Source organism: Lampetra planeri, chromosome 5, assembly GCF_965212315.1.
Source record: "Lampetra planeri chromosome 5, kcLamPlan1.2.h2, whole genome shotgun sequence".
NCBI classification, from domain to species: Eukaryota; Metazoa; Chordata; class Hyperoartia; order Petromyzontiformes; family Petromyzontidae; genus Lampetra; species Lampetra planeri.
In genome coordinates, this window is record NC_136111.1 from 332,512 (window position 1) to 356,629 (window position 24,118).

A 24,118-nucleotide genomic window follows, 5' to 3' on the forward strand; every position below is an offset into this window, starting at 1 on the left:
AGGTGCATTCAGCAACTTGGCTGTCACCTGCTGTGACCCAACCAAAAGCACAAAGACAAATATCCCTCATGTAGCCTCGAACAAAAGACAAAGGTCCCCCGTATAGCCTTGACAAAAAGTTGGGGCAAGTGCTGTTAGCGAGCACCTATGAAGGCCGGCGCGGCATACGAGGGGGTGGGTGGCAAACACCACGCCCGGCCGCCTCTGTCTCCCCAGTGGTGATGTTTTACATACCACGCCAGGTACTCATGTGAGGCTGAGTCGACTTAGGGGAGGCCCGGGACCGATTCAGATGATCGTCACCGGTGTTGGCCGTGAGCGGGAATCGAACTTAAGTTGCCCGGTTCGTAGCGCAGTGCGCTACCCGCCACAGTACTGCTCCTCACAACATACGCATGCACGCATACACACAACCACGCACAGCGGCATGAACGCTCGCTCGTGATACTCCGCGCGCTGGTACGACCGCCCGTGAGCGGCGTGCTCCGCTAGCCGGCGGCACGGTGAGCGGCGCGCGCCTGTCCATCACGGCCCTCCCCAGTGCCAGAGTCTGTTCTGGCTTTGTTGCAGTGTGGCAGATTGATCGCCCGGAGGGGGTCCTCCTGTTCTGACTTTATTTTCTAAAGAGCGGAGCCGGTCAGCTCGCTCGAAAGGCAGGAGCACGTCCCCGAGAAAGTGTTTCGAAATGTCACCGGAGGTCGAAGGTGAATCCCGAGAAAGTGAATTATCTCGCGCCTTACCGGCAGCGCTCGCAAGACGCTACTGTCACAACGTGAGCACGAGATGTATTCATTAAGCGCAGCACTTTCGCCACAGAAATAAGGACGCTGCAGATTTAGAACGACTCACTAAAGGTATTCATCTGCAAGCATGTTGATATTATACATGTTAACACGAGGATTGCCAACATTATATTGTTTCACTGTAATGCATGACAACTGCCACACATTTACCAGATCCGTCAATGTTCAGTATATATCAGAAGAGGTTTTCCCCTTTTTTTCTGGCAACAAAACAGCTGTGTTAAGATGTTAAAACCCCAAACTGAAACCTTTTACATGGATTCATGTCTGCATTAACCACAATACTTGTGGTGAGAATGCAAACAAAAAAAATACTCTGATAATATGTGCATTGTCTTTGAAACGGATTGGTCTACACCAGAGACAGCTTTCTTTTGAGCCTCGTCTCAAAACGGTGTTAAACCAGACGACGCCAAAAGGCGTCTTTTGTATTGTGGTTAATGCAGACATGATTCCTTGTAAAAGGTTTCAGTTTGGTGTTTTAACATCTTAACACCTGTTTTGTTGCCAAAAAATAGGGGAAAACCTATTCTCATATTTTGGTACTAGCAAAGGAGGGCCCATGCTTCAGTATATATCCATAACAACTTAAACACATTTCACCATATGGGGATATATTTTATTTAATAAAATATGACTGCATGCGCAGCTTGGCTCATTGCAAATAAGCTATGCATCATATACACTCAGATAATGCATGTACATTACAAAAGATAATATCTGAATACTGACTACACTGCAGTCATATGTAGAAGCCAGTATTATTTTTCTTCCATATTTAACTTTCATCATCATTAAACTTTGCCTCAGCAAATTAATGAAAATTGCATTCGCAATATGGTTTGCAAAACCTGATGGACAATGCTCCTAATAGAAGAGCCACACTTGTAATGGGCCATGAGATGTCCAGAAGAATGATGTCTCTTCACTGAATGGAGCGAGGTCCTCCCAAGATCAGGAAGGTCAGAGGCGTCTCCCTTAACCTCAGGAGCAGGGTGAGAGGAGCAGCCGGACTCTGGCTGGACTTCAAAACGGCTGCCCTTCCCAGCCAGCGGGTCACACATGGGGCAGTGGCACACAAGTGGAATTAATTCCATTCAGATTGCACATTTTTGCGGGGGTTTACGATAACCCAAATTAGTCCATTACCTGGTTATCTGCAACAGATGATACTCTCAGATGTAGTGTGTGATACATCAAAGGGAAACGCACAAGCAGAATGAGAACCCATTTACCAAGTGTCAATAGAAACACATGCACAGCGGTGGAACTGTGCTGGTATCCCATACCGGCGCTTCTCAGAACACCGCACACGTAAACCGGCACTCTGCACAACAGTTCCTATTCCTATACGAAAGAAGTTCAACATTCGTTGAACGATACATACAACGATACATACACACATACAACGATACACATACAACGATACACACATACAACGATACACACACGCATACAACTATACATACAATGCATACACATACGATGCACACACACACGCATACAACTATACATACAATACATACACATACAACGATGCACACACGATACACACGCATACAACTATACATACAATACATACACATACAACGATGCACACACATACAACGATACACACACATACAACGATACACACACACACATACAACGATACACACATACAACGATACACACACACAACGATACACACACACACGAACAACGATAAATACACACATACAATGATGTAGAGGATAAACGGCAGTGAGCATCAGCTGACCCTTCGACATTTACATGGCGAAGCCTGCACATGTGTAAATGCTGGTCTATTTAAGTCAAAATTTAAAGCAGTTTTTGTCAGCAAATAGATTTCACTGTAATGCGTTTTGTTGAGTTTGTGGCTCATCCACGCTGTTATGTTAAAGTACTTTCCTATGAAATACTTTTATCGTGTACTCTCTTTTTTACAATTACATAAAAGCACGATGATGCCAAACACAAAAAGAAGGAAAACTGCTTGATTAATTTACAAGCCCAAATTCCATTTTTGTCCATTGAACAAACTTGGACAAGAAGAAACGTATTATTATATTCAGTGTGCAACCCACCGTAACCTCACCAGAACTGCCGCAATAAAACCCTAACAGGGATGAGTTGCAGTGCGCAATGCGTGACGCTTTATGCCCCAGACGCTGTGAAGCACAATATTTGGAATCCCAAGCGTAATTGCCTTTCACTGCCCTTGCGTGTCCCCGTAACTCTGGCTTGTAGCGTCTTATCAGCGCACGGCACTCCATCATCGGCGGCCAGATACTGTGCCATTCCACACTCGACTCAGCGGGCGATGGCAGATGCGTTGTCACCGTGTGCGCTGCTGGCGCCGGGCCAGCGCGCGAGAAGCGCTGTGGCTTCAAACGCTGCCGCTCCACCCACACCACGTGCTCCACCCTCACCTGCCGCTCCACCCACACCACGCGCTCCACCCTCACCTGCCGCTCCACCCTCACCTGCCGCTCCACCCACACCACGCGCTCCACCCTCACCTGCCGCTCCACCCTCACCTGCCGCTCCACCCTCACCACGCGCTCCACCCTCACCTGCCGCTCCACCCTCACCTGCCGCTCCACCCTCACCTGCCGCTCCACCCACACCACGCGCTCCACCCTCACCTGCCGCTCCACCCTCACCTGCCGCTCCACCCTCACCTGCCGCTCCACCCTCACCACGCGCTCCACCCTCACCACGCGCTCCACCCTCACCTGCCGCTCCACCCACACCTACGTGCTCCACCCTCACCTGCTGCTCCACCCTCACCACGCGCTCCACCCTCACCTGCCGCTCCACCCACACCACGCGCTTCACCCGCACCGACGTGCTCCACCCTCACCACGCGCTCCACCCTCACCTGCCGCTCCACCCTCACCACGCGCTCCACCCTCACCTGCCGCTCCACCCTCACCACGCGCTCCACCCTCACCTGCCGCTCCACCCTCACCTGCCTCTCCACCCACACCACGTGCTCCACCCGCACCGACGTGCTCCACCCGCACCGACGTGCTCCACCCTCACCACGCGCTCCACCCTCACCTGCCGCTCCACCCACACCACACGCTCCACCCTCACCACGCGCTCCACCCTCACCACGCGCTCCACCCTCACCTGCCGCTCCACCCTCACCTGCCGCTCCACCCACACCACGCGCTCCACCCTCACCACGCGCTCCACCCTCACCTGCCGCTCCACCCACACCACGCGCTCCACCCTCACCACGCGCTCCACCCTCACCACGCGCTCCACCCTCACCACGCGCTCCACCCTCACCTGCCGCTCCACCCACACCACGCGCTCCACCCACACCACGCGCTCCACCCTCACCACGCGCTCCACCCTCACCTGCCGCTCCACCCACACCACGCGCTCCACCCTCACCACGCGCTCCACCCTCACCACGCGCTCCACCCTCACCTGCCGCTCCACCCACACCAATGGTGGTCCGCAAGGCCGTGGGGGAAGTGGGCCGTGGAACCGTTACAGATACTCAGGATTTTTTTTTTATACCAGATATTGTTTTTTTAATCCCTATTTAGATTGTATTCTTGAGTCATACACACAGCTAGCTGGCTATCGTTTGAACCAGATGACTGCAGCATTGGTTACTGACATAAACATTATTTGATGTGATACAGGTGCATGGTGGTCCGTCAAATGCGTTTGAGAGTTGACAGTCGTCTGCGGGACCAGAGACGCTGTTGAGCACTGCCTGAGTGCGAGTGGTTGTCGCCTCTGTGTGTGGGGGGTGGCTCTGGGTAGTCTGGCCTCCCTCCTATACACCCATTCAGAACGACACCTGACACCAGACCTGAGACGTCACGTGACTGACACAGCAAAGTACCTCGGCAAAGTTGCTGAAGTGAGATGCGTACTGAAGTAATTCCAAGGTGAACAGTAATTACTTCTGCAGCTAAGCAGTGATGAGCGAGCTAGGTCAAACCTTGAATCGTTTCAGATGCGGATTCACTGCAAACTGAGCTAGAGAAGTCCCCATGATTGCAGGCTTCCCAGACACGAGCTCTGCTTGAGATGATTAACTTCATAATGTTTGGAGCGTTCGTGCTCGCGCTACCTCAGCCACCGCTGAACATGAGAGCTAAAGAGTGGGCAGAATCTGAACCTGTGACTGATTAAAAAAAATGTGAAAGCTAAAACCGAAAATATATAATTGAATGATTAGATCTCTAACCACAAATATAACAAAATTCTGATAAAAAAAAATTAAGTTAAAAAAATGCACAGTTAGCAGTGCCTATAAAAAGCCGTGTGCTCAGATTACAAACGGATGGCAGGATTCATTACGCCGCAGAGGCATGCAAACAACGGCAGAAAGTAACGTAGTTGGCGTCTTTCACACAGGCCCAATTCAGAGGTACAATCTCAACGATTATTCACACAATTGTACGTGACTGTCGCCTTTACATTTGTTCACCACATCGCACACATCGTGGTGTGCCCAATTAAAAAAATGTATTTAACCTCTTACATTTGTTTGTGTACCCAAGTCGGCCAGTGGGTGATTTATGTCCCCGTTCACAACTCAAGACGTATTAATTGTGCTGCAGTGCAGGGCCTAACCCTGCCACGGTGCTGACAGCTCACGCCCAACCCAAGCATAACCAGCGGGTCGGCCTAACAGCATTACTACATTTCTCACTGATGTTTGCTTGTAGAAGCAGCATTGGATTAAAGCAAAGGCATGCTTATTTAAGGTCAGATAAGGAAAATAAATGAAAATATAACTTGTCCACTGGCACAAGCCATACAGCAATCTTACTACTGTAGATTCATCTGCAAAAATAATATAGCAAGTGACAGTATTGTAATTCAAAGTCAGATTTTTTTCTGTCATTGGCTCAGACAAATTCAGGCTTGCCTCCTATTGGGACATTTTAGTTGTTTCACAAATTAAGTTTTACTCCACATCACAATGAACATAGAACCCACTTCTGGCAATGCCATTAAAAATAAATAAAACCTCGTAATGTATCACCGGATGAAATAAACTTAATTGAGATCTGACTAATGGACTAGGCATGGCATTCATGCTGACCGCCATTAAGTCCAGTGGACTAGCGGACAACGATTTCACGTCCAATGCTGGATTCGTGTCGCGATTGTGAAAATTTCCCCCGTCTCAAACGACTGGAGAGAAAGCACCGGCCGCTTAATCGGCGCAGCCATGAGGCCAGTTACACCGCCTACAAACTCTGCAGCTGCTTCGTCGCAGCCGGCGCGAGTGTACGGAGACTGCCCGGCAGCGATCGCGCCGCTCCGAACCAGGGGCATGCTCAGTGGGCAGAGCACTACGGAGAGCTTTCCTCAGCGAGTGGGTTGAGCGTGTGGGTGAGCGTGTGGGTGAACGTGTGGGTGAGCGTGTGAGCGTGTGACTGTTGAGTGGGGAGCGGTAGTGTAGCGGTTCGCGCGCTGCGCTGTGAACCTGACGACCCGAGTTCGATTCCCGCTCATGGCCAACACCAGTGACGATTATCTGAACCGGTCCTGGGCCTCCCCTAGGTCGACTCAGCATCAAATGAGTACCCAGTGTGGTGTGTAAACATCGCCACTGGGGAGACAAAGGCGGTCGGGCGTGGTGCTGGCCACCCACCCCCTCGTGTACCGTTCCGGCCTTCATAGGTGCTCGCTAACAGCACTTGCCCCTACAGTCTGCTAAGGCTATATGGGGGATCTTTGTCTTTGTCGAGTGGGTGAGTGTGTGACTGTTGTGACCTGCCGTGTGCTGCTTGAACACGGCTTGGATGAGACAAAGTCCTCAACATGAGTGTATATGTTGTAATTAATTATTGCCAATCTTAGAGTCACGAATGTAAATATATATTCATCTAATTTTTTTATGCACAGTGCCTGCGTGTGCACACGTGTGAATGGCAATATGAAAAAAATGTGCTCACTGCATCCACAATCATTTCGGAGCAGAACTGGTGGTGTGCACGACTCGGCACGCCTTGACGTGAGGCTCTCAAAGCCAGGCGCTGGACCGCTAGAAGCCACACTCTGCGCTGCGTCGACCGGTGCGCGCGTGTCCCTACACACGCGGTGTGGGCACTCTGCTAGACTTAGCGGCACTATCGTGTGACGGCAACTCTGCTGCAGCTCGTCTGCGTGTGAATGTAAGTGAAACAACACAATTATGCGATTCACATCCTCTTTCCTTTTCAAGCCGGCTTAACGCTCGTGCCTCACAGCAAGAAAATCCTGGGTTGGATTCTCGATTAAGGCACCTTTCTGTGTGCAGTTTCCATGTTCTTCCTCTATTCTAAATGGGCTTCCTCTGGGGTCCCCTGTTTCCTCCCAAGCTAAAAACGTTAGATGTAATTAGAGTTGGCCCAATAATCGTGATGCAGGTAAAAACAATTATTTCCTTCTCAAATTCGACTTGAGCCAGTGCTGTTCTCCAGTGGGGGGTGAATATCTATGTCACAACGTGGTACATATTTTATTGACCCAGAGGGATGATGGACTGAGTCAACCCCTAACCAGAATTCACAGTCTTCCAAATGCGAGCCGCTCACTCTTCCGCCGTGCCACCTGGCCGATTACAATGCAGGATCCTCCTGAAAAAAGAGGCCTCAGACTCGTTGTGGCTTTCCTGGGTAAATAAGTAAAAAATCACAATCACAGGTGTGACCGACAAAGAACACAGATTGGGCACGCATGCCAGAGCGCACTGCAGCCTATTGCTGGACCTGCATGGTGCTACAGGAAGCCATAGCAGGTGCAAGCCATTTATATTTAAATAAATAAGCAAACACTGCAGACATCTTTAATGCAGTGGACACGAGTCTTCCTGAAAAACATTGCCGGAACTTCTGTCTTGGACAAAGACGTCAAACCTCGAGAGAGTTCTGTGTTACGTGAAATATATATATATATTTATATCGAGTACAGGGGAGTGAAGAAGAGTCTGCCCCCTGACACAAGCGGGGTGACGACCCACGAGGCATCAATCTTTGCCCGTGGCTCTGTGGGGCCGAGGACCCCGGCGCGATGAGGAAGTGAACCAGACACGAGAATTTCCACCGCTGTCACCTCCATTACAGAACGATTCTCGGTCACAGCACAAACTTTTAAGCGGTTGCTTTATATATATACACTTACAATAGAATCCTCTTCACAGTGCAAGACCCAGACACCTTTTGACGAACACTCCTGCTATGGAGCCAATGTACACACCCGTGTCTATCGCTTTATACATGAGCACTTAGTGGTGGAATGAAAAGAGTAAAACAAGTAAAAGTCAAAGTGATTTCCTGCTCAAATGAGCATTTATGCCATGCTCATCTCCTGTTTACAACCCTGTGGAGCCATTGGTGGAAATTACACATTCCTTTGGCGGGAGTGAGTATATCCATCGGACAACCACTGTTTACTTCCACACAGTGGCACTCGACCCCTGAGGGACGATGAGTCAACGTCCGTCCAGAATTTGAATTCTCGCAAAATCTCCGATTGTGAGGCGGTCACTCGACCACTGAGCCACCTGAAAAGAGAACTCAGAAGCAGAGGGGATCAACGATCGTCACGACGTTTACTGTCCACGTCCTTGACCTCGAGCTGATGAGGGTGTTTAAGTTGCAGTGAATACGTCTGAAGTAGAAATAAGCTACGTGTGGCAGATTTAATCCAGTGAGAGTTAGGGCACTCCTGTAAGTGCAGATATCATAGCACACGATGCCAGCAATGCCTGTTAAAAATGCGTTGCTATATTTTTAGAAACGGTAAGTCACAAAGTACGTGAATAGAACGAGTGCAAGTTTTATTCCAACACTTACATCTGAATGAAAGTAAACCAATCGCAGGGTCCGTGTCCACACACCGTTACAATATCCCCACACCATGACAATATCCCCAGGGCACAACACTCTACGGTGGTGTGGATTAGATTATAGCATATATATTCAACAAGTGTTGCAATGCATTATCCATTACAAAGTGTAAACATATGGTAAAGTGGTTTTAGGCCAGATAAAAGTATGCCTAATAGTGCCGAAAAGCGAGAACTTTTTCACTGCATCCCAACACAAGCTGGGTTCGGCTTTCCCTCTCTATGAGCAGCTTTCCCTTTGAGGAGCCGTTGGAGCACAGTCGTGCGACTTCACACAAGCAGCTGGGCTGGTCACACCGATTGCCGGCAAAAGAGGAGCCACCACCAAGACGGCCCAGCACGAGAGGCTGCCGTTCGTGCTGCCGCTAGCGCTGCCACACTCCACCAACTATGCTTTAATTTCTGCTTCAAACGCACAACACGCTGTGTGTGATGTGGCCTGATGGAATTCGACAGGATGCTTAACAAATCTTTCTCATGTGGTCACGCCGACCATGGGACTTTCCCTTGGTTTCACCAAACGGACGGTGCAAATCTCGTGACAAGCACCCAGCGCTCCACCCGCTTTAGGCTTTGACAGCGAAGCAGACGATTTAATTCTCGAATTTGTGTCTGGCACGCCTGGAGTAAGTGAGTCACGCATCACAGAGTCATGTGTCAACGTTGCAAGGCAGTGACATCTCGTTCAGTGTATGGGCACTCACAGCAACAGGAGCGGCAGCAGTGATGCCAGCGAGCAAAACTGGGGCCACCAGACAGAGACGTTGCAACAGAAAACAAAACAAAGACAACTTCACTCATGAGAGTCAAAAGGCGTCAGGGTGTCTCCCCTGCTCATACATTCTCCTTCCCACTGAAGGTCTTGAGTAAGTGGTGGACGTTCCACATTCCTATGGGGTGCACCAGTTGCTCTGCAAACGATGGGGTGGAGTGAAGCTGCAACGTTGAACGCTCGTCCTAACAACTGCGAGTTGAGAACTGCCAAATAAATAGCAGTGCCGAGAATAATATAAATAATAAGAAAAGTTTAGTTTACAAGCTCTGGAGGCTTCAAGTGCAATTTGCGTTTCAGGGGCCACTGTATAAATTGTTGACGTGAGTGGTAGGAAGGGAACATAACCAAATTATCCACAATGGATTATTTAATCAAAAGCGATGGCATTTTTCAGAATGTATTTTTTATATATATAACCAGAAACTTTGTTTTCCACATTACATGCATTTATTTACACGAGAAATATTTATGTTGACTAGTTTTATGTTAAAACATAGTAACTTTAGAATACAAGTATAGTTAAATGGTTTGAACTGCCTTGCCTAATTAACATCCTCATTGACAAGTGCAATGCAGTTTACGTAACTTTTCATTGGGAAAAAGGCTACAAAATCACAGCAATTTCCACCAAACAGTAGAAGAAAATACCTTCATGCCCATCGTTCAAAAAAACGTTTAAATAAGAAGCGAAGTTTAACATGCACTGTAGGTCAACCTCACCTTGTTTGGAAAGTCTACCGTGGTTGTCCAATGGTGCATCTGGCCTCTACCATAAGAAGTTCGGAGTTTCCACCACTGGCTAAGAGCGAATAATAGAGACGAGGGCCGAGCCATGCTTGTTCAAGTATTCCATTCGTTAGCGGAATTGGCCAAACATGCCAATACAGGGCCATCAGGTAAAACAGCCTTGAGACTCAGTGAAGATGTTCTGGACAAAAGCGAGACATTATTGTTATTTATCATCATCATTAGCTATGATAAATCCACTGTTGGATGAAGGCCTCCCCAATCCATTGCCATATCTCATTATCCTGCAAGATAATAATCCACCTGGAACCTGCACACAATCTGATTCTATCACTCTGTCTCCTCAGTGGATGTCCTCTAGAAGGAGTTCCATTCCTCGGCTGCTAGGTCGTCATTGCTCTTGACTGTCGGCTATCGTTATTTTGTATCGACGTGACGTGGCACAACGTAAACGTAAGAAGCCCCGCTGTGTGCGTGCGTGCCGCCAGCTGGAGGGGTTCATCCAGGACAGCGTGCACAGCGAGACGGCGCAGCAGCAGCAGCAGACGGCCGTGCACAACCAGACGGCCGCCATGCTGCAGATCGGCACCAGCCTGCTGAGCCACACGGCCGAGCAGACGCGCAAGCTCTCCGACGTGGAGGCGCAGGTAAGGGGGCGGGCGAGCGGGCGCGCTGCGCCGGCCAGACCACCTCTTCCCGGGCTGTCCAGCAGGAGATGCTGCGAGGTTCAGTTCCTCGATGGGCTCCCAGCGTGTAGATACAAGTATCGCACATTGTGTCCAACGCCACGCGGCACAACCCGAAAACACATCGGAGGGCCGAAGAGCAGCACTCGCATATCCCGGTGAACCCAACTCTGACCCATTGTACAGCCTCACTGTCAAGGCCACAAAACCTGGTGCACGGATAAGTTGGAACGTATTTCCTTTAATCAGAATGGTTATGCCATGCTACGGAGGGTGCTCTACGTTTACTAATCACTGGTGCGAAATGCTGCTCTTCCCAAACACTCGAGTAATGTCCAGCCCGCAATGCTAGTCTGCAGTTGGTGTGAGTGCATAGTCTGCACCCTGAGCAAGGCTACACAAGTACATGTCACTTCAGTGGTCCGGACACAAAGCTCTACGCCCTTACACTGAAAGCAAAAATAATCCGCATTCACATTCCATTCCCTGCATCGCAGGTAAGTGACCCAACGAGGCTTGAATGGAGAGCTAAAGCAGAGGACTTAAGATGTATTGTCTCAAAAGACAGAGTGTGTCTATATAGCACACAAACCCACAGAGAGCGACGTACCAAACACAAACTATTGGACATATGCAACAGCTCGTTGTGACAGCACAGCCACCTTCTGCAGTCGTCGGTTCCAGCAAGGGCACTTGTGCAAGTGGTTTAGCAGACGCGTCATAAAGCAGCTGCTAAAAGAAAAAAAACATCACGTCTAATAATGGCATCAAAACGCACAAGCGTGAAAATGTATTAACTGCACTCACGTCTGCACAAAGCGGCGCGGGCATGGCTGGATACATTTTTCACTCGAGTTAGGTCGGACAACATAATTTATGTATGTCATCTACACTTACACGAACGCATAATAAATCATCCTTTCCTCCGCTCGACAGCCATAACTATTAGCACAATCACGCCGCACCTGCCTGCAGAATTCATTACAGCGTAATGCGCTTGGACACTGCGCATATACAGCGCTGCACAGTCCAATGAGCCTCGAATGCATACGTGTGTGTGTGTGTGCGAGTTATACTATCTGAGCCGCTGCATCGTTCAAAATGACTGATTATCTTACACATTCATTGCAAATTTGCATGTACGAAGCAAGACTGTTTTGCAAAGATTTGTTTCCAACTTGGGCATAAATCTTAAACTAAACCACATACACCTTGGAGAGAATAGAAGGTCAGAGTATGAGATCTCAGCGGAGTGTCGCTCTACTGCGTGTCGGCTGCATGCGGCGCAGGTGTTAAACCAGACGACCAGGCTGGAGATTCAGCTCCTGGAGAACTCGCTGTCGACCAACAAGCTGGAGAGAGAAGTGCTGCAGCAAACGCATGACATCAGCCGGCTGCACGACAAAAACAGGTAACCAGGATCACGGTGCTGTCCACGCTCGGGCACCGACAGCAGCAGTTCGCAACTTGTGGGTCGGGTCGTGCCCCCCCACAAGGCATTTCGAGGGGGGGTGGGGAAGGAGGGAGGTGCAGGCTGTGGCATGGACACTGTGCAAGAGAAGTTTTGAATCTGTGTGGGGAACGAGCGCCAAATTATTCGCACGGTTGGCTACGTATGGTGCGAAATAAATTCAACATACATATAAATTGCGGTGACAAAACACTGTAATACCCACCGCCGTTGACCAGAGACACGGACATCTCTCTGTACGAAGCTGGGTGAGAGGGCGCAGGGACCCTTGGCCTTGATTAGGGGGCGGGGGGGCTGCAATGTACCAATACGGTTGAGATCCACAGCCTTGGAGGGGCACAGAAATAGCCATGAGGGGGTCATGGCAGGTGCCTTTGCAAAATGACTGCCTGCCATTTTTCCACAAAAGACGACCAGTTGTCTGTGCAATCAAAGCCAATGAAACACAAAGTCTTCTCCATTCACGTGAGAACCCACAATGATTTGAGGACATTATGCATTTTCATCAACATCTAAAACTGCGCTGCACTAAAATGAGTTGAACACAAGTTCACCTCAAGGCAAATAGTAAAATAAACTTGCACGTCGTTATGTAACCACGTGTTGTTGTCTATGCAGCTATATAACCATGGGTCTAAGGACATGGGTCTAAGGACATGGGTCTAAGGACATGGGTCTAAGGACATGGGTCTAAGGACATGGGTCTAAGGACATGGGTCTAAGGACATGGGTCTAAGGACATGGGTCTAAGGACATGGGTCTAAGGACATGGGTCTAAGGACATGGGTCTAAAGACATGGGTCTAAGGACATGGGTCTAAGGACATGGGCGACCTTGCAAATAGTGTCTTGTCCAGATGCTAATGTCAGGGCAGTGAATCACGGATACAATTTGGAAAAAGAAAATCGTCTCTGCAGGGCGGGAAGCTGAGACTTCTGTCTGCAGTGGCCACTTGAATTGGGAACCATCCCCCAGAAGACCCCTCTGGGGGATGATATGAATTGTTACAAAAAAAATTATGCAACCACACAAAGAGCGCGAAACAAACATAGCGTACTCCCTCCCATCAGAAATGTGAAAGAGGCACAACAATTTTCAGTGATTACGTACTCTGGAAAACAGACATTGACCACAAGCTTCAACATTCACGATGCTCACAGATGTAAAAATCCGGAAATATTTAAGAAGCACTTAAACTGCACAAGTAGTGAGCTTCAGAGGTCACGGTGTGGTTCATTGCAAAACATGTTGAGAATGATGGCAACATGCTTAATGCAAAAATATTTATAACCTGCATGTTTCCCTGGTGGAAATTCGACATTCCTTTGGCAGGAGCATGTGCCTCCCCCTTGGGATAACCACTGTTGGATTCTCCACAGAGTGATATTGATTTCATTGACCCTGGAGGAATGATGGGCTGAATTAACATCAGTCACTGCACATTATGTTCCTGTCATGAAAAGATATGATTCAAAAACGTTGTAATATTTTTGCCACAACCTCCGACAACGGTCCGGTACAAGAACACTTTGTAACACAAAAAAAGGGGAGCTCTACGAGATGCTCAAGAATGTTTATTGGACACGACTCCCATTGTGTCCGAAGCATCTGCACTCTCCGCTGGCAGGCTGACCAAGTCTCGCTCCTGCGCCAGCACCGCTGACACACAGGGGACCCAGTCCCACTCAAGTGATTTACTCCTCAAATCAGCGTGCAGGCGGTGAGCTCAATGGTGAAAGTTCAACATTCCTATGGCAGGGACGAGTCTACTCACAAGACAACGACTGTCGGCTTTCCCATGAGATGTTATCCCTGGAGGGTTGATGGGCTCAGTCAACCCCCAACCCAGATTTGAACTCGCCATCGGGAGGTCCGGCAAAAAAGAGTTTACTTCTTCAGCAGCATCGAAGAGTTTTAATTTATCGAAGCCAGGTCGTCAAATCTGCACAAAACAACAAACTCTCTCTTGATTGGTGTTGGTGAAGCTGCTACGAACCGGCCCGGCTCAGAGCACAGCCCTGCACTGCGTTGCTCCCGGGCGCAGTCTGGCGCCGCGCCTCGAGACTGCGATCATCACGTGCAGGAAGCTTTCCTCTCTACTCTCACTGCTCGTTGATTGGCAAAAACAATGAAATATGGGTAAAATAACACCCGCACGTACACGCAGCGAGGCGTATAATAATATTTTTAAAAAATCCTGTAAAACCACGCAAGCAGGAACAACTTGGTCCCGCATGAACACAAGTTGAACTTCCAGGCGTAGCTGCGCTCTTCAAACAGCGGCGCTCATCTCCCCCGACTTGACCCGGCAGCTCTCGAGCTGCCATCGCTCAAAGCGACCGGCCCTTCCTGACAATTCAAGGGCATCGCACCAGGACTGCCTGCGAATGCGAGACCCGCCACGGACGCGCTCCGGTTGAACGACGAAAATCTTGCCGAGCTGTTTCAGTCAAAGCGCAGCTTGAGCACGGCGCCAAAAGAGGGCTCTTAAAACAAGTGCGTAATAAATCACGATCGTGCTGAATGTTGCCACAAGCAGTGATTTCGAAGCTGATTTAAATAATTCATTTGCACTTGACACAGTTTATCCACATGGACAGCCCATCCATATTCGGAAAATAATGAAGTTTTCATTTCCAATTGTGTCACATTTTAATGATAAAAACCCACCATGAGCACAAGCAAGAGAATAAACACAGGTGTCAAGCTTAGTGTCAACTTAGACTCAATTGCACAATATGACATATTTACTAGCTCTTTGAATCGGTATCCATTCATCTTAATGTCATATAACCTCAACTTTTGCAGTGAACAACTTAAATTTTACGTGTAATAATAGTCTCCGGGTTTTTTTGTTTAAGGGTAATAATCCTCGACTTGTGGTGCACGTAACATACGGCAAAGCAAATGTCGAATGGCAGAAATCTATTCTCGCCCAGGGAGTCTCGGTGGAGATGTTGGGCCCCAGCTGCGAAGGGGAGCACCAATCTGGAGAAATCTGCGATCGCTCATTCTGCCGGCAGCAGCGCGCATGATTTATCACGATCCATTGGTGTGTTCTGTTGTACGTATGTACCGTATGTTGAACTTCTTTTGCACCGTACATAGCCAACCGTGCTAATCGGAGGTGCAGTTGCCATAGCTATGAAGTCCGCTACAAGAACTGTGAGGCAGACAGCCCAACACGCCAGCGCAAAAGGCACAGCACAATCTGATAGATCTCTACCCCACGATCAGAACCCGACTCCAAAACGATGATTTCCCTCCCATCGTCTCCCATCGTTTCTTTTCCCTAGCTTAATCAATTCAAGAAAGGCGTTAACTTTTTTCTATTACAACTTTGATGGTGCTGTTTGTTCCTGGACATTTGATTCCTTGGGCCTTTGGGCCTGTGCTCCGAAACTGTGTTTGAAAAACACAAAAAACTGTGGTTATGGGCTTGGACGGTCGGCACACGTGCAATCACGTTCATTAGATGAGCATTTCCGCACGCACGTCCACGTTCTCTTGTTTGGCACGAAACATTTTGCATTCCATAGTTGGTGGGATGTGGAAGACAACCGAGAATCGGGTTGTGCAAACACGTTCCACTCCCTACAAACAGAACTGATGGTATTGCTACGTGAGTAAAAGTGATGAGAGAATATGAGGTTCCCTCCTAAATGAAACTCTGCTTTGCTCTTCGATGAGGAGGGACCCTCACCGCTGAGATTGCAAATGGATGCCCAGCACAGCAGTAGAAACGTACCCCGCTGGGCGGTCCCGTGGCACAGTGCTCCTGTGCAAGGGGTCACATCGGCACATCATCCCTCCAGGGTCAATAAAATTAGCATCCCTTCAGTGAGACAGTGGTTGTCCTATGGAGAGAATGGCATCTGTTATGGTAACAACCGCAAACACACTTGCAAACGAGATGTTCCAGCTGAAGGAATTATCCAGGTAAAATGTAAAAAATAATCGTGTGGATTTCCCTCCTGTGCCTAAAAACTGCCAGTGGAGATGAGGGCCCAACGCTCAAGCGAGCAGCAGGGAGACACTGTAACACGACTTGGTAAGTGACGATGACTGACACGGTGCCATTTGACGATGGCTGCGCGGTGGACGTCAGCTTGCTGGAGCGGAAGGTGGTCGAGGTGGAGCAGAGGCAGCAGCAGGAGCTGCTGGCGCTGCGGCGTGAGCGCGATGAGCTGCAGCAGGCTGTGGTGCAGCGCGGCGAGCTCATGGACGCCCTGGAGCGCCGGCTGCTGGGAGCCACGCACAACCAGACGGTGTTGCAGCGGCAGCAGGCGGAGCTCACCGAGACGGTGCGCACGCTGCTCAACGCCATCGCGCAAGGTACACGGCGGCGGTGGCCACGGTAACACGTGCAGGATAGAGACCCTAAACGTCCTGGGTCTGGCCAAGACGGTCCCGGTGGTTCAAGAAGGTCTGTCCCCGTGTCCACCCTCAAACTCGGACCAATTGAAACATTAAACATTTCAAAATGTCATGCTCGACTCATGATGTGGGCACTGGGTGGGGCTAGCGGAGGTGTAGGCAGGGCCTATGAGCAGTTGGCGGGGCCAGCATCAGGAGGAGGGAGGGGGAGGCCACTCACTGTGAGGCCGGGACTTGTGGTTGAGTGGGTGTGGCTATTGAAAAGTGGGAGGGGGTGCCAGCTCGCCATGTGGCCCGGTTGAGCCTCCCAGACGTTTAGAAGCTTTACCACGTGTCCTATGAGGTGGCAGAGCATTGTGGGAAACAAGTTGCAGTCAACCACGTGCAAGTTTCTGTGACAAAACAGTGTGCATATTTGACTCTTGGTCCCTGTGACCCAAAGCTGCTCACGAAGCTTCTGTTGCAGCCAGGCTGATGTCTTCCAAAGCATTACAACGACACTCATTTCTTGAACGCAAGTGGCTGCACACCCTGCAATGAGGCCTTTTGTTCCTCTCTGAAGGGATGCACTACATGCAGTTGGTACAGCAGTCTATGGTTTCCCTTAAAAAGAAAGGTTTCCAAAAGGATGGTCAATATTGTTACCATTTGCTTTATTTCACCCAAGGTATGAGGACACTCATACATCAAAGCCACTGCTAGCCATGTGAAGTAGACTGCTAAAAGCCCCAGAGGTGAGTGAGCATGCTGACCTGTGCAGCAAAGGAATCTTAATTTTTAGGGCAAACACTGTTGCCACTGTCTGTTGTAGTTCACTTAAACCCTGAAGTCACTTTGGAGTTTCGCGAAAGGCACAGAAAAGTAATCACTAAGCCATGGAGTGCTTTAATCAATAACATCAGAAATTCTCAGAAATGCTTTCCAGATGCAAAAAATATCCATACCTAAACCTGTGAAACCTGATCAATACACATGCAAGTTAACAAAATCAGAGCAATATTTAAATGCAGAAGGCTTAAAGTAGGTTCAGTTCTGCAGTATTTGGAATTCACCATTGGTTACCACGGCAATTAAAAACCAGCCAGAATTTAAAGTTTTAAAAAATACGCGAGAAAACAGCTCATCCCTAGTTACAGTATTCACAGAGGATATCGCCATGTGTAAGCTATGCTCTGAACGCATTTACATCACGTGTGGTGTGCGTGCGAAATGAAATTGCGGGATAGTCACCCGTGATGTTTCTGAAGGATAAAGTAAAGTAGCCTCAGCGATGGGGAAGTGGACAATGAGCGCCACCCGATGCTTGCTTGAACAGGGAGACACTTTGCATCATGGGCATCCTTGCCCATGTTAATCTCAACCCCCCCCCCCCCCTTGAGGAAACTCCGGTTCAGCAGGAAGCAAATCGGGTGTGACCAAATCCTCCCCCAAAGTGTCGCGCCCACTCGACCTTCTGAGCGGGGTTTGACATCGGCTGATAAATCCCCAGGCCCGAGTGTTGGACGCACATACGTGCGTACACATGTGCCTCGTCCCAAACATCTGACCTCGAGATTTCATCTGCCCATCTACCAGCATTGCGCAGCGCAGCCACGTATTTCAATCCCGGAGTACGTTTGGTCACCCTGCCTCCAAACATGCACAGCAAAGTCAATCCTGCCCACCTTCTAAATCTAAGCCAGCGATCTTAGCTGCTGCTCACAGAGAAGTACACACTTGGAAATGCATTACGCTTAGAGTTAATGTTGTGCTGGCCGCGTGGATACATTCTATACTTAAATGAAAGCATACCTTAAGACATTTACCACGCTGTATTAGTTATCTACTTATTGTAATGCAGCACTTTAATGAATTCCTATTGAAAGCACCTAATATATCAGCATCGGTGGAGAGACGAAACTAACTGGCAGTGTTCCCTGATCCTATAACATGTATTTAATATTACGTTTGAAAGTTTTTGAACTTGAAAAAAAACCCACAACTAAAAGGCCTCTTTGCAGGTCACCGTAAATCTTAAATAATGCTACAATGTTATCCTCTGAAACCGGACAACGAAATAACACAACGGCCGCTCCCATTCCTTAAGCCAAAGAATGTTTAGAGACAGACATTCAATGTTGCCTGCAATCCATTTAAATTTCCCAAAAGGGTTTCTTGTATGCGATTTTGCAAATGATCCCCTGCTTATCACGTTCCGGGAACATCAATGTATTCAAAAAAAAGTTTTGAAACGTTATTGTGATTTGTTTCATGATCATACATCATTAATACTACTTTTGTCATGTTTTTAGTTAATGATGTGAACTAAAATTGTCACAAAGTATGGTAAAATCTCACTCGAAAACCACCACTTTATTTAAGGAAGAATAATACACAGACCGCACACATTTTTAAAGTTACATTAGGAGAAAGTGACACATTCTTCCCTTTTAAAAGCCTTATCTCACTTACGTAGAAAAATGACAAAGGCCTGCATTTACCACGTGACAAACGTGAAGACAAACTATATTTCATGATCATTATAAAATCACACGCGTAAAGACGATACTCAATCGTTTTGTTAAACGATCTCATGAAAAACATATTTATCTAAATATCTGCTGGCCAAAGGTTTGAAGAGAAAAATCGAAACTGAATCTATCATAGAAAAATAATCAAAAACTTTTTTCATCTATTTTTTTTGTCAGTTTGCTTAACACGCCCCAAAAGGCCCCAACATATAAAGCAGGCCAGCAACAAATAGCACTAACTCCCACGAGGGACAGCGGCACACGTGGCCGACAGTGCCAGACCGTCACGCACCGCACAACTGAAGTCCATCAATTCCGCTTAATATGTGGCAAATTATGTAAAAGAGCCGGCTCAGTTCTGTGTAAAAAAAAAACCTCACAAAGCCGATGCAGAGCCTCGACTCTGCAGTCACATGGACTGCAGATGTGAAAATAAATGCTTTGTCTTGGGCCTTATTGCATTATATCAATGAGGGTGGTCAAGTATCTACTGCTCTGGCCAAAACCTGCTGATGTTATCTCTGAAGCTGTGCACACAGTGATGTGCAAAGAAAGCTAAATCAATTGTATTGCATTTTACCAAGAGTTTAATAATTGTCGGATTATATACCGGTCAGGGCAATGTCAAATATCTTCCTGTTGAGACTGGATCATGCTGGGGGTGTGCTCATCTCTGTTGGTGGCCCTCAGTCAGTGGTAGAAATTCCATATTCCCATGATAGGGGCATAGTATTATTTTTGCAATCAGAACGTAATTGTATCTAACTGCTATGGAGAGTCTGACCCAACCACAGGAATGTAGAATTTGTATCAACGGCTCAAGGCTGCCAATTGCGACAAGTACCAAGCCATCGTTCATTTGGCTTTAGAAGTACGACAGGCACACGCACACAACATACTTCATCAACTGGAAACATTTATGACAAAGCTAAATATATAAAATCCATACACCAGAAGGTAGACATTTTCATTTGCTGTCAACCCCCGCATTTTTTCCGATGCCCAAAAAAAACTGTCCATTTTAATTTTTGACACGAACGTGCGAAGCACAGACGCAGCGCGATGACAGCGGAGCATGTGGCTCTGTTGATGGATCCCACACGCAGCCAAGCACAGGTTCCAGCAGCCACGTGGCAGGCGGTCTCACACACACGGCGGAACCAGCATGACAACCACTAAAAGGGAAACAGCCAAGTCCATGTGAAAGAGCAATGTGGAAATTCAATGCTGATATTTTGTAGATAGTAAAATTCAGGTCGGACAAATTATAGATGTAATAATATGGTAAATTTTCAGGCAACAGCATTACAGACTTATGAGACCAGAGAAATGGGACACTGGCTATAGCAGTGGCTCCCAACCTTTCGGGACCCGCGGATTGCTGTCGAAACACCGCCAGATGAAACATATTGCGTCTTGTGAGAAAAAAAATCTAAGTAACTGCAACAGTTCTGCAGAACGCTTCCCCATGGGCCTTGCGGACAACCAATGGCTCCTCTAGAGTATTCATGTGGAGAACACATTGTTCTGATGCACGTCAACGACAAAGGTAGAGCGATAGGTGTTTTCCACGTGTGCGTGTCTGCCACTGCCAACGTACTCCCCTGAGTGTTGTTGTTTTTGGGCATGCAGTCGATGCTGCTCAGAGCCCATCGTCATGGCAACAAGCACAGCCACACTCTTAAATAGCCACACTCTTAAATAGCCCCAAATGTGGACGGATACCTGCGGTGCAATTCACTGACGTGGTTAACCCAAGAAAAAATGCAGTGGTAGCGAGAGGTTGAGCCACTTTTGCGATTTACTTGCAAGAGCGTAATAGGGCCCCGAACAAGTACGTTCCTCGCTGATGACGGTGCTCCCCTCAGTGTGTGCGATGCCCGTCTCTCTCACACCAACACGAAACGTTCTCTCCTGGCATTTACTCACCACGCCATGCTGACAACATTTTGCATTTGCTACATCGCTTCATCACAGATGGCGGATGTGACCACCAAGATAACACACTGCAAAAAAAAACTGGCTTCGTATTTCAAGTTCTGTTAACACAGAAAGAAAAATTACTTTAAATTAAACATTAAAATGTAAAGCTACCTTGGTTATTTTAAGCACGCAGATGCCACTGTGGTCAGAGCATGTGACTCGTGTCATCAGAAGGCGACGTGTTCAAACACTGGTTGGTGTCAACTCAGCTCATCATCCCTCCAAGGTTAATAAAACGCATACTATTATGTGCAAAGTCAACAGTGGTTTTACTATGAAGCGGCTGGCCCCCACTTGGGCTGCCACTTAACTGGGGTGTTTTGTTAGTATAATCTTCACATGCTCAATGTGAATTTATTAAACCAGACCGTCAAATACATCCCCGAACTTGTCTTTAATACTCTACAGGATAAATTCCATATATTCATTGACGCATAGGAGCAACCCGCTTGCTACGAGGCAAAACACCCCACCAAGATGAGTGTTTGTGTTGACGCTGTGATGTAAAATAGCAATCTGTGACGCAATCCCCAGCACACTGCCAAATGAAGCCCCTGAACAAAAGCAGACGATGTCGCCCCCCACCCTCTTCAATTCAATTCACTCGTAAAAGCTACATAAACAAACATCGCAGGTTTATAATAAGCAAACACAAAGAGCCTATCAATGGCTGACAAGAATGTGCTGCAGGCTGTTAATGGAGTGTCTGCCGAGGAGCAGCGGCCTCCCTTTGTCAACAGCCTTGTAAATTTTGGCCCTCCCACCAACTGGGGAGAAAATCTCCTCGGTGCCGGAGAAACACAGAACAGGATCAGCGATCGGCGCGAAGGAGCCCATAAAACATCGACCCAGAGGCACGGGAGCGTGCCAAACCGTGTGAGTGACAGGGCCCTTATGAGAAGAGTGGCCCAACACAAAGTGGTGCCAAAGCCCAGCAACTGTTTCGTGTCAGCGCTGGGGCAACAGTATATTATTGCTCGCCGCACTCGGTAACACTAGCCCAAGTGTCTTGAGCTTTCTTCAGCAGCCTCTTCTAAGATTAGTTTCTTAAAGATAACAGCGAGAGAAAACACGTTTTAATGGTGCAATAAAATGAGATTTACGCTAATCAATCAACCGGTTAACCTGTGGCCACGGTGGGTCAGCTATCGACGTTCACAAAGCAGGACGGCGCTGCTCTCACCGACGCTCCACGGCTCGCCGAGTGAAGTCAGAAAAGCAATTGTGGAGAATGTTTTTTCGAGTTAACGAGGTCTTCATAACCACCACACACGTCGGCGCGTGTTTATTTACATCTGTCAAATGTATGTGTTGGCAATTACCTGCTTCACAGAGGAATACTTGGCTTTGCGGTGTAAGGTGAGCTCCGCTCTGGCAGAAACCGTAAGCCCGCCGTGTGCCTTTGTTTGACATCAGCGAGCAGCCAAGGGCCCGCAAAGGAAGACGCGATCCTTTTCAGCGACTGCGCCGACGCGTACGAAGCTGGACTCACGGCCAGCGGCGTTTACACCGTCAAAATCTCGGACAGCACCGAGGCCATGAAGGTGACTTTGACGCTCCGACCAAAACAACCAACCAAGCACACTGCAGTGCTGCACACCAGACCAAACAAGCTACGAAATAAAGCAAACCGAGTTATTCTACTCACACTCTGTTTTTGCCATTGTAGAAATATCATTCATTTGACCCCAAACACCAAGGCTTTAAAATCTGACCCAGGTTTACAGTTATTAAAGTGTGCTGGAACCCTTTACGGCCGACACGCATGCCATAGCTGGTGCCTATCCAATTTAAGACGTTAATGTCACCCGTGGGACCGATGTACAAACATGCACAGAGGGACGTTGCAATTCAGGTCCTTTGAATCCGTTCCAAAATCATGAACACACGCACATCAACAATCTCGTTCTGTTGAATCTGATCCCGAACCACAGTTGACTAATAAATGGTCCTTCTCTAAGCAATGACAATTCAGGCAACAGGCAGCATCAACGCCAAAGATTTAATTTAACGTTGCTCGGCACATGAAACCAAAATCAGTGGAAACAAAACCCGCACTTCCAAAGGGGAGCTCACCGGTATTCAGGTGAAGACAGTCACATGACCCGATCTGAATTCTATGCTTCTTCAAATACGATTGTTTACGGGACAGATACGGCGCTATCATCTGCCCGACAGACCTCACGTACACTTGTGCGGCTGACAGACGGCATCATCAGGGACGCAGACAGAAGTTCGCTCACCGCCAGATTTCCAACGCGCAGCACCCACAAACGTGTCGGGTAGAAGCACGGCGCCTGCAAAGGCACAGCTGTGCTAAGCAACTGTTTCAACAAAAGTGGCAGTAGTTGTGTTCCATCTGTGGATTCCACGGTACGAGCAATGTGGAAAGAATCAAACGTTAATATGAATCTGAAACCAATTAATTCAGACAACGTTTGAAGTTATTCCATTGTCATGTATACCGCCATTCCATTTTTTTAAAGCATCGTGTTTAATCGCGTACAGCCCTCTCGTGATACAAACAAAAAAACTGCTGGACAAAGGCCCCCATGCTGCGTCAGTCACGGCGGGTGTTTGACTGCTATCCTTCGAGAGTGGCGAGTGCGTGCTGGTGAAGACCTCCCTGGTACTGGTCCAAGTTTCACTCGCCACTGGCGTTAGCCGTGAATGGGATCAATCCGAGGTCGTGGGTTGATCACATAGTGCGCTAAACGCTGCGGGTACCACTCCCCGATTTGCTTCTTGTGAAGAGAAGCAAACTGTTGGCACTGCGAGTCGGGTGAGCCGCCACCCTCCGCGGCATGCCGAGCACGTGTGACGTCTTACCTTCTTGTAGATGACTAATCTTCCTTCCTTGGATTCCTGCCCACAGGTGTGTTGGGTTTGT

At 48.2% G+C, this 24,118-nt stretch overlaps 2 protein-coding genes across 5 annotated transcripts in view; one reads left to right on the forward strand and one right to left on the reverse strand.

Moving 5' to 3' along the window:
• The window catches only part of MCPH1 (microcephalin 1), a 109,222-nt gene that overhangs the window by 47,573 nt on the left and 37,531 nt on the right, over positions 1–24,118 (reverse strand). The gene's annotated exons all lie outside the window — the stretch shown is intronic.
• LOC144718601 (angiopoietin-2-like) overlaps positions 1–24,118 on the forward strand; it is a 52,226-nt gene that overhangs the window by 11,705 nt on the left and 16,403 nt on the right. For both annotated transcript variants that reach the window (XM_078593981.1, XM_078593980.1), the window contains exons 3-6: positions 10,690–10,848; positions 12,177–12,298; positions 16,467–16,693; positions 22,645–22,772. In XM_078593981.1, coding sequence (XP_078450107.1) covers positions 10,690–10,848; positions 12,177–12,298; positions 16,467–16,693; positions 22,645–22,772 — 636 coding nt within the window. The remainder of the gene's footprint in view (positions 1–10,689; positions 10,849–12,176; positions 12,299–16,466; positions 16,694–22,644; positions 22,773–24,118) is intronic.